Source organism: Corvus brachyrhynchos, unplaced genomic scaffold, assembly GCF_000691975.1.
Source record: "Corvus brachyrhynchos isolate BGI_N302 unplaced genomic scaffold, ASM69197v1 scaffold346, whole genome shotgun sequence".
Lineage (NCBI taxonomy): Eukaryota > Metazoa > Chordata > Aves > Passeriformes > Corvidae > Corvus > Corvus brachyrhynchos.
The window spans coordinates 5,714,554-5,727,084 of record NW_008238644.1 but is presented as its reverse complement, the minus strand read 5'-3'; the positions used below and the strand labels follow the sequence as shown (position 1 = coordinate 5,727,084).

General features: G+C 53.2%; 1 protein-coding gene across 1 annotated transcript; it reads left to right on the top strand.

The window, feature by feature from the left end:
- Positions 1-5,206: 5,206 nt before the first annotated feature.
- SLC16A2 (solute carrier family 16 member 2) lies at positions 5,207-12,529 on the top strand (the record flags this gene model as incomplete). The annotated part of the gene is made up of 5 exons (XM_017737501.1): positions 5,207-5,389; positions 9,393-9,855; positions 10,275-10,418; positions 10,905-11,133; positions 12,372-12,529. Coding segments are annotated over exons 1-5 (1,119 nt in total), but the record flags the coding sequence as incomplete, so codon positions are not given.
- Positions 12,530-12,531: the final 2 nt, after the last annotated feature.

Here is a 12,531-nt window from a genome sequence, read left to right as displayed (position 1 = left end):
CGTCTGTTTGATAGCCCGGGGGGATGACGCAAATGGCTCTTCAAGGGCACGAGATGAAACAGCTGCTTGGTTTTCACTCCAGATGTGCTGTGGGAGCCCCGCCGAGGGGGGCACAGCCGCCTGCTCCCCCACAGCCTCTGCCTGGGAAGGGCCACGAGGTTGCCTGGCCTCCCAAAACTGCAGCCAGGTAGGGCTGGGGAGGGCTGTGAAGGTGCTTGATGAGGTTTGTCACAGCAGCAGAGCTTCCTTGTGCCTGGGATGAGTTAAAAAGTGATTTATCTCTTGTAGGAGAGGTGCAGAAGGCGAATTGCCTTTGGCTGCCTCATCTCTCCTCTGAGATATGCCAGGTGCCTGGGGAAGGTGACCCTGTGCATCTTGTCCCCGTCCCCTCCAGCGGCCGCCCTGTCCCAGCTGCGCGGCGCGAGCGGGAGAAGCCGCGGGAAGCGAGGGAAGACACTTCCTCGAGCGGCGGATCTGAGGTCACCTCCTGGCCCTTGATCCCTCCAGCCCGGGGTATTTGGGTCAGCGGGGAAGCACAGCTGAGAGCGACGTCCCTTCCTCCTCTCTCCCTGGAGATTCGGTGTTAAAGGAACAAATACGTTTGGCTTCAAGTGCCGCAGTCGGATTTTTTTAATGATGTTTTTTGCAACAATGAGCTAAATACCGGCGGGGTTTGGATCTGCGTCTCAGGAGTGGTGAGATTTTCTTCCTTTCTCACCTTCCTGCTCCCACCTTGCTCTGCTCTCAGAAACCTTTTTCTGCTTAGGACGATGCCAGCAACGGGGGAGTTTTTCATCCTGTTGGATGGTCTGGCTGAAAAGCAAGCTGATCTGGTGTCCAGGTGGGACCACCTGGACTGACCCTGGGAGCCCTGCCCACACACAGATATGGTGCTCACAGCCCTCAGGGACCCCTCAGCATCACCAGCCTCACTGCAGGGCAGCTGAGCCCCCCAACACCCATGGGCCTGTCCTCCTCTGCCACAGGAGCTTTGTCACCCACTGGCAGGAGGAAAAGAAGGTGAACAAAGCACTCCTGGTCCCTCCTCCGCTGTGGGCACAGCTTGGTGCTGTTGGGCTGGTGGGCAAATGGGTCACCTTGGCAGTTTTCACTCTGTCCAGAACCCAGGGTGCCAGGAAGGATGGATCATCCTGGCCGTGCTATTCCAACACCTTGAAGTGTCCAAGGCCAGGTTGGATGGGGCTTGGAGCAACCTGGGACAGTGGAAGTTGTCCCTACCCATGGCAGGGGGTAGAACTGGGTGGTCTTTAGGGTCCCTTCCGACCCAAACCCTTCTGATTCTCTGATTCTGTGATCTCCTACACCACTGAATCACTGCTCCCCTTGGAGACCTTCAGCCTCTGTATTCCCTGTCCGTGTTGAAGGCCACATTGCTTTGGATCAGCCACGGGCCACCAGCTTGGCTGCCTTTGTTAGGTCAAGGTGGGAAGGAGCAATTTGTGGAGCTTTAGCTGGAGCTTTCCTCTTGGTGTGAGAGCTGCCAGTGGAATGTTCTCCTTGGTCAACAACTCTGCTCCAGCAAAGCAGCACCAGCCCCATGCTGGGCTCTTCCCCTATCCAGAACATCCCTGGGACCACCAGGAAGGTTCCATCAGCTCTGTAGGTGGCTTGGGCTGGGGTGGCAGCTGGGGCTGGTGCTGTCCCCCAGCCCCTTGGAGCAGGGCGTGTGCCCTGGAGGGTCCCAGCTCTCCAGATGCTGCTTCAATCCCTTCAGGAGGGGCTGTGGTGGGAGCAGGGTGGGATGGACAGGTCTGGGCTTGAGGTAACTCTCAGTGCCAAGCAGGGCCAGCAGAGAGGTGGTCATCAGGGAGGGACAACACACCTTGAGTCACCTCTAGTATCAGCAACCCCCAAATCAGAAGTCATTTGCATTTCACCTCACCAAAAGCAGAGTGCTTTCATGCCTACTATTATTATTATTATTACTATTATTATTATTAAAATAAAAATTATTATATATTATTACTAAAAATGTGGTTTCTGAAGCAATTTGTGTTTCTGTCAAGGCATCCCTTGGAGAAAGGGTCACCTGGCTGTCACCAGCCAGGCCGCCCCATGGCACCCCACCTCCAAACCCAGCTCCTTCAGCTGGTGCTCCCAGGAGCTGGTTGGACTCACAGCACCCTAAAACACAATCAAGTCTTAACCCGATCCCTGTCGAAATTCTGGCAGCTTTTGAGCTTCTTCCATCCCCATCCTCAGCTGGATTCGCTCCATTGCTTCTTTTAGGACCTGCTTGATAAGACTCCGTGCTTCCTGTGTGGGCTTGTCTGTGTGTTTCCATATCTCGCCCAGCTTATCAGCCACAGAGGGTAGGAGGTGTGGCCAGGCTCATCCAAACCTGGTATAAATCAGAAGTAAAAATTCCCCCTTTTTTCTCCCATGGGCTTTAAATCAAGAGGTAACTTCTCCAGCGCTGAAGAAGCTGTAGGAGGGAAGGTGCTGAGCCCTGTCTGGTTCCCGCTGGAGGAATGGCTGCCTCTGCCTTTCACATCCAGCAAAGTCCAGGAGAAACTTCAATACCGCAGATTGCCCAAAATAAACCCTTCTTTCCCTGGAGTGGATCCAAGGACTATGCCCAAAAGGGGGGGTTTGGATTCAGGCTTCACCTGAACTCCATTTCTTTCCCAAACTGGGCTTTTCTGCCACGACTTCCCTCCATCCTTGCCTCAACCCAGGTGAACGGAGATCACAGGGGATGAAACAGGGGGGGAAGTTGTGCACCCCACTCCCTGGGGCTGTTCTGATGTGAATCACACTGGGATTGGAGGCAGCACTGAGGCGGTTTTCTCCTGCCCCCAGATTTTGCCGAGGTTTCCTTCCAGCGCTGGAGCTCGCCCAGCCCTCCCGGCTTCCCGGGGCTTCGCTGGGAAGCGCTGGGAAGACAAAACCCCGCTCTGGAAGTGAGGCTATTGTTCTTACTAATTTTAACTGGATGTTCTTCCCCAAGCCTATTTTTATTCATTGCTTGTGGTAAGCCCTTTCTCTAAGGTAGAGCAATTTGCCACAGGACTCATTTTTTTTTTGGTGTGTTTACCAATTTTAATTGAGCCATATCTCCTTTTTGCAAACCCAGAGCTGGAGGAGCTTTTAAGCGCCCGTTGCTGAGCCTCCTGCCCTGGGTTTGCTTTGATCTCTGCAGGTGAGTGTGCATTTCTGGGGCCAGAGATTGATCCTGCCTATTTGCATGCAAATCCCCGGGTTATTAAGATCCGAATCTGGCCCTTTAAATTTAATACTTCGCTTTATGCTTTTATTTCCGCGTTTCTTAAAGTAATTTCCAAAAATAACAAACTTCAAACATGACGGGGCCATCTAACGTTTTACTGCCTTGGCTGGAGTAGAAGGAACATTTCTGGAAGTATATTATCCAATTTAACGAGCCTTTCCCATCTTGGCGTGCCTCCCACCCCTCACCCCCTCTCAGAGTTGTTTTGGACGGCTCTTTGGATCCGTGCCACCTAATCCTATTAGAGGGACTTTCGTTACACTGTGCCTTGTGTTTATAACCAAGAAAATCAGCTGGAGAGGGGGGTCCTCTCCCTCTCCCTTCCCCTCTCTCGTATTTTTGCCTGGAGTTGAGACGAGAGCCCAGCCAGTCCCACGAGGTTCCCGCGCAGCCCTTGCTTTTCATTTTATTGCCCCACTCTGCATTTATTAAGGAAGATTTTGAAGTAAATTGGGTCCTTGTGAACTTATAATTAATTTGGAAGGGTCAGCTCTTCCCAGCCTCGGGAGAGCTTCTTTGTGTGGTCCTTTTGTGAAAGGCAGAGGTTGGAAAGGCTGTTCTATAGCTGGGATTTGCTTTTAATAGGGACCTGGCTATTTTTTGAAGATCTCACGGCTCTGGAAGGACCATGAGGGTGTTTTTGTGCAGGGCTGTGCTGAAAAGGTTTGCAGAGCCCTTGGCTTGGGTGCAAAAAAACCCCAACCCTGAAAGATGTAAGAAAAGTTAAAAGGACCACATGTCCCGGGGCTGTGCTCAGCAGCCCAGAGCCAGCAGCTGGAGCTTGGAGATGCTCCAGAAGGTCCCCCCACTTTGGTGCCCCTTGTCCCTCTGTCCATCTTGCTCTGCCCCACACACCACCTAGGGGACCTCTTGCTTCTCCTCAGAGCTGCTAGAATTGAAATTCTTTTCCTTACCACATTGCTTTTCTTGAAATCCTGCCTTTCCTCCCCAAAATAGTCGCATAAACAATTAAAAGGAGAAGGTGGAGGGCAGGGAGGAAAAGACGGTGGACAAGAGGAAATGGCCTCAAGTTGTGCCACGAGAGGTTTAGGTTGGATATTAGGAAAAATTTCTTCTCTGAAAGGGTGTTCAAGCACTGGCACAGGCTGCTCAGGGCAGTGATGGAATCATTGTCGCTGGAGGGAATGAAAAGCAGTGTGGATGTGGCACTTGGGAACGTGGGTTGGTGCTGGGCTTGGCAGTGCTGGGGCAATGGTTGGACTTGAGGATCTTAAAAGGCTTTTCTAACCTTAACGATTCTATGATGGGCTGAAAAAAATCTGTGAACAATTAAAGTTTCTGGAAAGGAAGTCAGACAGACAGACAGTGGTTTTCTCCAGAGTGGGCTGCAAAGGAGACAGGGCATGATGGTGCCACTTGGGCTTTGCCTGGCAGGGCCAGGGGTGGAATTTAACCTGGGATAAACGTGTTTCCATCAGCTCAGCTGCAACCAGGAATCCTCACTGAACGTGGGGAGAGGGGAAGGTGAGGAGTGCTGCCTGTGGGGAGCGAGGGAGGGGTTGGGTGAGTGTGGGAATGCAGGGCTGTAACGCAGGATAGGAAACTCTTCCTAGCCAAAGCTGGGGAGCAAAGGGCTTGGAGGAGCTCAGGGGGCTTTTAGCTGGGGGGATTCCTGGTGGAAGTGGCATCAGTGGGGCATCTTCCCGTGTGCAGCAAAGGTTGTTTGGAAAAAGCATTGAAACTCGGTGCCTTCCCTGGGACACACAAACCCAGCAGAGAGGAAGACAAGGAAAACCTGTCCATGCTCCCTCACTGTGCCCCGTCTATGGTGCCACCGGGCAGCACAAGTGGGCTCTGTGTCATTTGTGAGCGGTGCTGTTAATTAACAGCACTTAACACTGTTAATTAACGGTGTGATGGGGCTGCCTCTCTGCCAAGGCACCTTCAAAACTGCACTTGGTCCCTGGCTGACTCCCCACTGCCCCTGTGTGATGTCCCACCCTGACCATCACCTTTTTCCTCTCTCTCCCCAGCATGGGTCGGCTCCCTGGCCATGGGAATGATTTTTTTCTGCTCTCCCATCGTCAGCATCTTCACCGACCGGATTGGCTGCAGGACCACAGCGGCCACGGGAGCTGCCATCGCCTTCATCGGGCTTCTCTCCAGCTCCTTCACCAAGTAAGGCTGTGGAGCAGCTCCTTGGAGAGCTCCTCTTCCTCCCTGTTCCCTGCCAACACATTGCTGCTGCCTTTGGGGCCAAAGCAGGTGGTTCCCATCCACGTGAGAGGTGTCCTGGCATCCCTACAGCCCACGTGTGCTCAGCCTGTTCCCCTCCAAACTGAACCTTGTGTCCTTAGATTAAAGGAGAGCAGGTTTTCCCCAAGCAAGGGACTGTATTTTCTGGGATTTCAGCACTTAGGTCCCTCATTTGATCTGTAAAACAGCAGGAGAGGTTGGTTTGCCTCTCACAGGCAGCTCCAGAGAGGCACTCACAGAGAAAAATGTTCTCCTTTGCAACCGTTTTCACATTTGGTGCTGAAAGTAAATTAATGCTTAAAATAATATTTGGTAGAGTACGCCTAAGAGGGAGTTTCTGTGCAGGGCAGACAGGGAGGGGAAGGCAGACAGGGTTTGGAGCAGTTTGTGGTGTTCCTGCCCTGGCTCGTGTGTTTGCGGCAGCACAGGGCCACTGCTGCTCCTTGTTTTCCATGCCTGACCCCATGCCATGAATTTCTGCTGGCAGGCGCTGGCCAATGTGCATTTGGATGGCAGGTGTACCTTGTGTGTCTTTCCAGCCCAGAAATCGGGGTTGGCATCTTTGAGGGAGCAAAAAGAGGTCACGTCTGGGGTAATTTATGTGACGCTTATTAAACACAGTCTCAGAGGCTCTACGGAGACACCTCCAAAGCAGCATTTGCCCCACTTTTTCTGAATAAAAACATTGCTTTGGGTTGGATTTCAGTTAAAATCAATATTGTTTTAATTAAAATGCTTCAAGGAGTGGGTTTCTAAAGCAAATACACACCAGTTTTCCAGAGGGCGACTTGCTTGCGCTCCTCCTGGTCAGTGAGACCCTTGTGCTCATCCCAGCCCTTTTTCCCTGGATGCCCAAGCCCTGCTCTGTGGGATCCCCCCCATTATGCTGGGAGTGGGGATCAGTTCTGCTCCTCAGGCAAAGCCTCCAGGACTGTGGCCAATTGCAGATGGGATTTTTGGGATGCTAAAACCATCTTGGGCTGTGGCATGGAAGGAACTACTGCCTGCAACTTCCTCCTCAGGTGCCACCCTTTGTGTTTCCAAAGGTAACAATAAGAGGTGCAGTGGGTCCTGAGGGAAGCTGTGGCCTGGTATGCAGATCACAGGAGCTTCCCATGGAATCCTGCTTTCCTTCTAATCAACAGAGCTTGGACTTTTTCCCCCTGCTCTGTTGTAAAATATTTGTGCAAAAAAAAAAGGGCTCGTGGGACTACACCGCTGCCAGGGGCTTGTTGTGTTGGGCTTCAAAAAAAAAGTCAAACAGTACAGGCAGAGAGAAATACCATTTCCAGGAGAGCTACAGAAATCCCCATTTCCTGCCCCTCGCTCTTGGACCACATTCCTTTGGCTGCCTTTCAAGGGAGAAAGGAGCCCCTTTGCAGCTGGACCGCAGCGAGGGAAGCTGCGATGGCAGAGCCGAGCGGGGCCGGAGGAAGAGCAGGGAGGCTGTGGGATTTGGCAGCGCTCCATCCAGATGGTGAAGGCTGCTCCTGAAATTCGGGGCTTGTGGCTCCTGCTCTCCCAGAACAACAGAGAAGCTTTTTTTGGTCCCTCTCGCCAAGTCCCTCCGCCGCAGCTGGAGATCATCCCCCCGTGCTACAAGCACGGGTGCAAAGGGACACCAAAGCCTGGCTTTGGTGGGCCCAGGCAGAGGTGGATCATCATCCCCCCTCTGTCTCCTGGTTTCTCTGGAATGGGTTTGTTTTGTCCAAATGGAGGAGCAGCAGTTCCCAACACTGCACTGAGCTGCTCCAAAAACCCTCTGAGCCACCAAGACTGTGTGGCAAGACCCCTGCACCCAGCTCAGTGCCTCTTGTCTCAAAATATTGGGAATTTTCTATGAAAACCACTAAAGAAACCAAATATGCTGAAAAGCGAAGCTCTGGGGAAGGCTGGATGGCGTCAAGGAGAGGCTTTTCCTCTCTACTGCCTTGCTCGGAGGTGTCTCCTGCGCTTGTAACCAGCTCGAGCCACCGGAGACCTTGTGTGCTCACAAGAAAAGAGAAATCCCAGTTAAGGCTTCAGCTTCCCTCCAGTTTAAGGTGTTGGTGTAGTGTGAGGAATGGGAGATGATGGCCGGCTCAGCAGGGCTGTCTTCATATGCCCCCAATGCCCTCCCAGCCCTCCTCCTCTGTTCTGTAGGGAGGGCTGGGTCCCTTTTCATGTGCTTCTCCTTCCCCTCCGTTGTGCTCACAAGAAAAGAGAAATCCCAGTTAAGGCTTCAGCTTCCCTCCAGTTTAAGGTGTTGGTGTAGTGTGAGGAATGGAAGATGATGGCCGGCTCAGCAGGGCTGTCTTCATATGCCCCCAATGCCCTCCCAGCCCTCCTCCTCTGTTCTGTAGGGAGGGCTGGGTCCCTTTTCATCTGCTTCTTCTTCCCCTCCGCGATTTCTGCCCAGTTTCTCCTGCACAGAGGAATCCCCCAAACTTCTGCCAGCAAGGATGAACCAGGGCTGTTCCCATTGAGAGCTGGAAGCAAGAGGAAGCTGATGGAGGGAGACCTCCTTGTCCCAGGAGGCACAATTATCCATTGGCAACCTCCTAATCCGAGGAGACGGTGCCGCCCTTCCCACCGGAGAGCAGCTGGCTGATTCCCAGTAAGCAGGCTGGGAAATCCTGGCTAAGAAGCATGGCTGGAAGGAGCCCCTGCTCATGCAGGGGTGTCTGAGCATCACTGGGGAGCAGATGGGAACTGTGGCGTTTGTCTCCACTTACCCAACACGTCAGCTTAGCGACCACTCCAGGGCTGCTGTGACCAAGCCAGGGCTGGTGCGTGGGAGGTCGGACAGGGCCCACATGGCCCAGCTGCCTGCCGGGCTCCCACAGAGGGGGCTTCTGATGTGGTTTCGTTCCGGAGTGGATGGAAATTGCCTTTCATGACAGTCATTTGTCTCGGAGCCGCCGGGCACGGTGACCGTGTTCTGCTTTCTGTTTGGCAGGCTGGAGGGATGAGCGTGTAATGGAAGGAATGATGTGCTTGTAAAGGTTTTCCCAGCTTCCAGCTGCTCTGGTAGATGTGGGCTGCTGTCTCCTGACCAGCTTTGGGAGCAGCACTCAGCATTGCTCTGAGGGTGGGAGCGCACACCCTGAGCTGCCCAAAGGTTTCCCTCACGCTTCCCTCGCAGGCAGTATCCCATGGCAGACCGCTGCAGCTGCGTGTATGGCATGGGCATGAAGAAAAAATTCCTTCATCTGGGGAGAAACACAACAGGTTTTTTGTGCTGCCTAAATCCAGGCTCCTTTGACAGCTGCTTCTGTTGGGAAAATTGGGCTGGCCATTGGGAAGCAGCTCCTTCCAAGGGCTCTCAGGACTCTCCATCTGCTCTGTAGAGCAGCCACTTCACTCCCTCCTCAAGTGCAGCCACCAATGTTAAGGTACAAATGAGATCTATTAACTGTCTAATTTAAGCTCCTGGAGGAGCTTAAAGAAGAGGAACTTAATTAACCAGCCTGGAGCCTGGGCAGAAACACCACATTTCCTTCCTCCGTGCCTAATAACCAGCAGGGTTGGTGCCTTCTGCTTCCAAACGCTGGGTGCAGAATGTTTTCAATTAGTCCTTTCAGTGGAAAAATTAAAAGGATTTCTAGCTAAAAATATCCCACCATCCCTACCTTAGAAAATCTTGTTTGCTGTAATTTAAAAACCAGTGAAGTAATGTCAGCTTCCCAAGGAGGCCAGGTTGGCTGCTGCCTTCTCCTGGCTGCAGAAAGCACTTCCCAGCTACACTTCGTTTTCCCAAAGATTTTACGTGCCAGCTGTAAAGTGAGGATTATCCTTGCTTTGGTGAGGCAATAAGCTCCTGGAGGTCAGACTGTCCGTGCAGCACCTGTGGTGTGTGAGACCCAGGCCTTTGCAGGACTGCGGGGGAGGAGGCTTCCTCACCTCTGCCTGACATCACCACTTCCATGTGTTTTGTTCCCACCAGGTCTCTGGAAGTCCGTTACTTCACATATGGGATCCTCTTTGGCTGTGGCAGCTCCTTCGCCTTCCAGCCCTCGCTGGTCATCCTCGGTCACTACTTCAAGCGCCGCCTGGGTCTGGCCAACGGCATCGTGGCCGGGGGCAGCTGCCTCATCTCTGTGCCACTCCCCTTCTTCCTGAAGATGGTTGGGGGTGCCATCGGGCTGGCACACACTTTCCAAGTACTCAGTGCCTTAATGCTCATCCAGATCTTCTTGTCCATGACCTACCGGCCCATCCTGCCACCTTCTTGTGACTCTCAGCACGACGGGCAGGACAAGCTGGGCAGCCGGAGCATGAGGCAGCAGTGCTGGGCCCAGACCCGCAAGTATTTCAACCTGAGGGTTTTCCGGAGAAAGACCTATCGGATTTGGGCCTTTGGGATCGCTACTGCTGTCCTGGGATACCTCGTACCTTACATGAACCTGGTAAGGGCCGTGGCTGGGACTGGAAGGGAAGAGAGATCCCTTTGCCGGGAGTGAGGAGGGAGGAGGAGGTGGGAAGGTGGGGATGGGCGGTAGGGACAGAGACACCAAAAGCCTCAAAGCCAAGAAAGTGCTGCACATCCTGTAAATGGGAATAGTGGTGGATATGGTTTTGTGTGTCCTCTCTGTGCCAGGGTGGGCCAGGGTCACTTCCCAGCACTCCTAAGGACCAGCACTGGTAGCAGGAGAGGAAGGGCCTGTTGGGTTTGGGGTAGGTGGAGGGTGCAGGTCAGTGTGGTGTGGACACGAGGGTCACACAACCACCCCAGATCCACTCTGCAGGAAGTCTCGTCCCTTTTGGGGAGATGAGAGGGATCGACTTACTGTGGCTTCATGTCCTTGTGTCCTTCCGTGCATCCTAGGTCAAATACGTGGAGAAGCGATTTCAGGAAACCAAAAAGGACTGGATCCTCCTGGTTTGCCTCGGGGCCATGTCGGGGCTGGGGCGCTTGGTTTCAGGCCGCATTGGCGACTGCATTCCCGGGCTGAAGAAGATTTACCTGCAGGTACGGTGTGTCCAGCCCTCCGTGGAGGTGCTGGCCTACCACAGCAGGGCAGGGGTGGCGTCTCTGCATTGGTGTCCACACTCTGCTTAAAACTGTCAGTCACAAAGCCTTTACCAACCACTGTCTGCTGTGAGGGAAGATAATTTACTACAGAAATGTGTAAGAGGAGTTACACACATGACCTGAGGGATCGGTGTCCAGCAATCAAACTCCATAGTAGCAGCCCTTCCCAAACTACCTACACCCTTTCACCTCCTTGTGGTTTTTGAAGAACAAACTGCTGAAATCTAGCAGCTAATCCAGCAGCTAATCCTTCTTAACCCTTCTTAAAAGGTTATTCTTAAGGGCCTCTCCGAGACAGGAGCAGCAGCTGGGTGGCTTTGCTGGGTCCAGAGCAGGGAGCAGTGACACTGACCTGTTCAGTGTCATCTCCATGACTCTGCCTGCTGCCCATCCCCACTCTCACGCCCACTTTTATCTCCCCAGGTTGCGTCCTTCATGCTGTTGGGCCTCCTGTGCATGATGATCCCCCAGTGCCAAGGCTTCGAGGGTGTCATTGTCATCTGCCTCTTCCTCGGCCTCTGCGACGGCTTCTTCACCACCATCATGGCCCCCATCGCCTTCGAGCTGGTTGGGCCCATGCAGGCGTCCCAGGCCATAGGGTACCTCATGGGGCTGATGGCCGTGCCCATGACCGCGGGCACGCCCATAGCAGGTTGGTAACACCAAAGTGCTGGACCAGGACCCAGCGGTTGGGAGGGAGATGTTGGTGGCAGCTTTCACCCATGGTGGTGTTTTGGTGTGAGACCAGACGTGCTGGTTTGAGCTTTCTGCCTTATCAGGTCATGTGGGTGTTGAAGAGCAGGTGTGGCATCACCCCATGCTATGTCCTGTGGCATCTCAGGCCCTTTCTCCAGGCTGATGAAAGGTGACCATTGGGGGAACAGTGACCCAAGACCTCGTGAAGTGATTTCTGTTTGAAGCTGAGCTAAAAATTGGCAGACATTAATTTTCTAAAAGTCCTTTTAGATGGAATTGAAGTTGGAGATGGAGGCACCTGAGCCTCCACAACACCTGGGCATGTGTTCCAGCACAGCAATAACCCCAACGTCCTTAACAGCGAGGGCTTGGCCAGAGCTGCCCTTGAGCAGCAGGACCTCTGCATCAGCAGCACTAAGCCAAAGCTGGATAAGCACCTCCGATCTCTCTGCTTCCGGCAGCAAAGTTCACTTTAACACCCTCAGGAAGGAGCATGGGGGTCACAGACCTCCCACTGGGAGGGTGCTGCCCCAGGACCCCCTGAGCGGGACTTGCTGGGTGAATTTGCACTGGCCTAATTCCCAGGGAAGTGTCCACGCAGGAGGCACTCAGAGGGATTTTCCAGTGCTGATCAATGGCCATGTGCTATTCTCCAAGGAGGCCTGGCTGTGTTGGAACTTGCCAGACAAATGCAGAACCTTGCTGGGTTTTAAGGGCTTGGCTATTGTTTGTAACTGTCAGCGTGTATTTCACAGCTGGAGATAAAACATCCATATGGGCAGGGCTTCCAAATGGAGACAATCAGCAGAGGGACAGCCCCATCCCACTTTTCCCATTGCCTCCTGGCTGGCAAGCCTCTGGGAAGAAGAGCTGGGTTTAACACGTCTCAGCTTGCATTTGGGATTGTCTGGGATGTGTCCGACTGTGTCCTGCTCTGGTGAAACATGAAGGATGGCTGAGGCTTTCCTTCTCCGCTCCCTTGGTACACAATGTTGGCTGCACACATCCTTTAATCCAGGGCATAAAAACTCCAAGAAATGCAATGGAAAAAAAAAAGATTATTTTAAAAACCCAAATCTCCCCAAATCTGGTAGGTGACGCAAGCTGCACTCGAAGGAGGGAACAAGCAGCTCATTAGACTAACGAGCTCATTAGACTGACTCAGCCCTAACCCCCATCGCTCTTCTCTTCCAGGATACCTCAATGATTATTTCGAGAATTACGACGCAGCCTTTTACTTTGCCGGGGTGCCCCCCATCATCGGCGGCCTGGTGCTCTCCGTGGTGCCGCTGGTCCATCAGAGGATGCTGAAGAAGCAGCGCCTGGATTCTGGCAAAGACAAGATGCTGGTGTC